This window comes from Buceros rhinoceros, unplaced genomic scaffold (assembly GCF_000710305.1).
Source record: "Buceros rhinoceros silvestris isolate BGI_N320 unplaced genomic scaffold, ASM71030v1 scaffold12500, whole genome shotgun sequence".
Lineage (NCBI taxonomy): Eukaryota > Metazoa > Chordata > Aves > Bucerotiformes > Bucerotidae > Buceros > Buceros rhinoceros.
In genome coordinates this window covers 800-5,268 of record NW_010390225.1, presented here as the reverse complement: position 1 = coordinate 5,268, position 4,469 = coordinate 800, and the positions used below count along the sequence as shown (strand labels likewise).

General features: G+C 37.6%; 1 protein-coding gene across 1 annotated transcript in view; it reads right to left on the bottom strand.

The window, feature by feature from the left end:
* ELOVL5 (ELOVL fatty acid elongase 5) overlaps window positions 1-4,065 on the bottom strand; it is a 17,071-nt gene extending 13,006 nt beyond the window's left edge. Inside the window, exons 1-2 of the mRNA XM_010136997.1 lie at window positions 4,003-4,065; window positions 1,956-2,143 (exon numbers count right to left, since the gene is read on the bottom strand). Of these exons, the coding sequence (XP_010135299.1) occupies window positions 1,956-2,143; window positions 4,003-4,060 (246 nt within the window). The 5' untranslated portion in view covers window positions 4,061-4,065. The remainder of the gene's footprint in view (window positions 1-1,955; window positions 2,144-4,002) is intronic.
* Between the last annotated feature and the right edge of the window lie 404 nt (window positions 4,066-4,469).

Below are 4,469 nucleotides of genomic sequence, written 5' to 3'. Positions count from 1 at the left end.
TGAAAACATCAATCAGCACAGCGTTACGTCTGCACGACTTCATACTTGGCAGCATTTTTATGGGATCATTTCCTTATTGCTGAACATCACTTGCCCTCACGTCTAGCTTGTAAGTTCTGCCAAACACGTCTCCTTGCAACTATTGTGAGTTTAATAGTCCTCATAACTCCATAGCTTTGTGTATTCCCATTTATAAAGAGAAGGTATGTTTACAGCAATACCGATGAACTCTTCCATACAGGTAACACTACATTAAGAGCAATATGTATGACATAACGTGTTTCACTGTATAGGAAAGAGAAGCCTTAATATTCACTGTATTTTAGTAGTCTCATTCCTTGACAATATAAAAGCTATTCAGCTGCTTACAAGTACGAGGACTCCCTCAGCGTACAATAAGTAGTCCTTTCTTGGTAACTAGTTCATCGTTAGCAAGAAAAAGGCATTTAAGATGAACAGTTCAGATATTTTCTATTTTTCAAATTAATCAGCAGGTTTTGTAACACTGCAGAATGTTACAGTAATTTTCATCTGGAAACCATGAGTACTATTCCAAGTATTCAAGAAGAAAAGATTGGCTATCCTGAGAGTTTTAACCATGCTCAGTAAAACTGAAGAAAAGCTGCACTTGTAAACCCTCAATAACATAATTGGCAGTTAAAACAATAGATTATTATGTATTTATAAATAATATCTGCACTATTTTATGCAGATTATAATGAAGTCCACTGCAACAGCACTTCCAGACAAATTTACACAGATTGACACGCAATCTTTCTGGATTATAAAATCCTGACAGGGAGGTCAGAAATGTAAGCATGTCAAGAATACAAGCTGTTCCAAGTACCTAATCAATCCAAAACCACTCCCCCGACGAATGAAATATCAAAGTCCTTAATAACCCCACTCAGCAGTTTTTGACTAGACACAAGAGAAATATCTTTAAATATAAACCACTTTTCTAAACATTCACCTTGTTAAACACTATAAAATCAACTACAAACTTAAAGGAGAATTACAACTTGCATATACTTCTAACCAAATGCCAAAAAGAGAGAGGGGGAGAAAAAGAAAAAAAAAAAAGATAAAAGAAGAAAAAAGAAAAGAAAAAGTACATCAGTAGTTTTAGATCTAGTTTGTAATTGTGTGTTGAAAATTAAATCTCTCGGTTAAAAGCAAGCCAGAGTATTTTGTACATTAAAGCCACACACTCATTTTCTGACCACATTCGTATTTACACCGTCACAGCTCTTCATTTTCACTTCAATAAAAACCATACAATTCTGAGTAAAAGCAGCTGAAGTGCTCACCGGGAAGTGGAAGACTTTATAGTGCCCAAATCTTTGTTTTGTTAGGAAAGAAAATAATTCCACAGAAGTCCAATTCAAATTGAAATACATTTGTATGTTCAGATTTTAACTTCCAAGAAACAGATTAATCACAATGGCGTTGATGCATCTGCTTCAGCAAAACTAAGACACAAAAGAAGGCATCGCAAGCTTACAGAAATAGATGTGAAAAGCGTGTGCACGATTAAACACATTTAAATAAAACAAGTTTTGCACTCCAAATCAAGCCCTAGTTTTGCTATGAAGTACTCTGTACAATCCACCAGCACAATCACGTCGAGCACGACTTCTAGGCAAGAAGGAGTTACTGAAGGAGCAGACAAGTTCACACTGAAAGAACAGGCCTTCACTTGCACGGAGGGGAAGAAATGCATTGCTAACCAAGATCAGTATAGAAGTTTGAGAAAAGGTTAGTTTCATACCATCCTTAGAGGCAACATTACAACTACAGTCTTACTCCCGAGAAGTGGCATCGAAGAACAGTTGCAACATTTCTGCAGATGCTTCTCCAGATTTAGGAGGCATGTCCACACAGAAAACTTTCAGTGTAAGCCAATATCATTAAAAGATACTGCAAAATAACCGACCCAACCCCTTTTCTCCTACCTCATAAAACATATACAGAGAAAGCAGTGTAAGTCCAAGGTTGTAGACCACTAGAATGCCCCTGCAGGAGAACGGCTGCTTGTTCCGCATGTACTTTGGTCCTAGCCATACGATTAGTAAGTACAAGACTGAGAAGATAAAGGTAGGTGTATAGTTCTCCAGAAGTAGCCATCCTTTTACTCTGGGGTCTGAAACAAACAAAAACACACAAAACACATTTTGTAGGGTGAAGAGTTCAATGCATCCAGAAAAAGCTGTACCCAAAATGCTTCTAGCACCAGAATACCATAGAAAGACAAAGGAAGAGCAGCTAGCCCTGTTACTAAGGGCCATATTGCTAATTACAAACCACCTTTGCAAACAATAAGATTTTAGTTATACAGCTGTCAAATAAAGAAGGAAGAATTATTTTCCCAAGGCAAAAATAAATTATTACCACTATTATTTTAAAATACTCATTACCATTCAGAACTGTTGTTCATCTTGAATACCACAGATGAGCTTAAATTACAAAGAAAAGCTTCAAGGACTCTCTCCCACCTATTCTCTCAAACCAACTTTTCCCAGTAGTACAGGTTTGATTTCCCCAGCGAAGCTAAGAGTGAAGCAGATCCTGATAATTATTTTCTAATCAACACTAACACAATTAGACTTATGTATGTGCTACTCAAAAGTTTTAAGTTTTTGAGTCCTTGTGTGAACAATGAAACACAAGAGGAGTCAGTCCAGTCTGACTAACCAGTCAAGCTGGTAACACGCTGCCCGTGCAGGAAAAGCATATAAAAACACCCTGAACAAGAGGAAATCAGGGGAAAACTTGAGATGAGTACCTTCTGAACCACCAGTGGGCTGTCCATGCACAGCCACACCACAATATTTCACTCCTCTCACTGAAGTCTGCCCAAAGGATTGAAGCCAGGTTTACCAAACCATAAATGAGCAATTCAAGTACTGCTGGCAATCACAGCTCTGAGTCATACATGGATCTTGAATGTAAGAAATGAGGACTTGAAATGAATGTTGGGAATCAGTAAAGAAAGTTGGGGAATTGTTTAGATTTGCCACCATTATGGTTCATTATTCTTAAGACATGGCAAATATAGACCATATGCCAGCACATGCAGTAGGTTATATCAGAACATCAGCTTATTTAAACAGTCTTACTACAAAGACAGGGGCAACAAGGGCACCAAGGTACTAAAAGCAAACAAAAAACACACTGAAGGATCAGAGGCTTGTTCCACCTTCTGTGAACTTTGTCCTTCAAGGGAGCAGGACCAACACCAGAATTTCACTGGGACAAAGAAAGAAGTAGAAAATATGCTACTGAAGCTGTCAGAGGAAGAAAGAATATGCCACTGAGCAGCCCTGCTATGCACGCTCTGTACAGGATGCTGATATTTAATTGCCCCTGGTCAGGACCAGGTGGAAGAGGGCCATCTCTACCCTAGCAAGAAGCCCTCACCACAAGGCCTGTCCCAGTCCCATTGCCTCTCCCTTCCTCATGCTGACCAGGTTTGCTGTTCTCTACCTGTAGACTTTTTCCAGTGAAAAACACTACCAAAATGATTGTTTCTTTCAAAAGAATGGTTTCAAAGAAGCAATGCTTTCCAAAAACTAGGGGTTTTCAGTGAAAAATTCCTTAGCAGCTCTAGTTATGAGAGCAAGAGTATTTTTATTCCATCAAATGCAAATTAAAAAAAAGAATTATTTTAAAATAAAAGCTATTACTAAATTAAAAAGAGCCAGCAAAGATCTGAGCTTGAGAGAAGTCATTCACTAAGACTAACAACATGAGCTTAACTGATAGTAAGAAGAATAGCACCTGTGACTGTCACAGGTGAAAAATCAGCAGCTGGTCAAGTCAAAAGATCAAAAGCATTAGATTTTTTTTATTTATTACAGAATCACACAGTTTGATGCTTTGCAGACACTAAAAAAAGTAGTCACCTGTCAAAGTCAGGACGTTAGAGGAAAGCTGTTTCTTATGATCTAACATCTGCACTTATATATCAGTTTTATGTAGTGAATGTTTGACAAATCTTACCTCTGGGTCCAAGCCAAACATCAAAGTAACTATTGATTGTTTTATCCAGAATTTCCATTCTACAACCTGTTGAAAAAGAAAGAAGACGATGAAGTTAGCTCTTCAGCTCAGGAAACAGTTTAATCATCTGAATATCATCTGTTAGGGTTAACAAATAAAACACTAATATAAAAAAACTGCAGCGGACACACTGGACATTACCAGCGTATACAAAGTACTTAAAGCTAGTTCTAATCTCAGAGAACCACTGGTGTAAGAGCAGTATTTCTCACTGAGGTATTTAATCACGAATCTAGATACCCAGAAGCTTAAAGTAACAAGCACAGATTAACCTTAAGTCCTTTTCAATTCTGTATTTTCTAAGAGCAAATACAGGGTAACATCTTGCAAAATCTTTCTGCAAGGAGCGGACTGGACCTTGAAAAAGTCAGCAACACTGAAATTCTCAAATAAATACTATGAAGCTC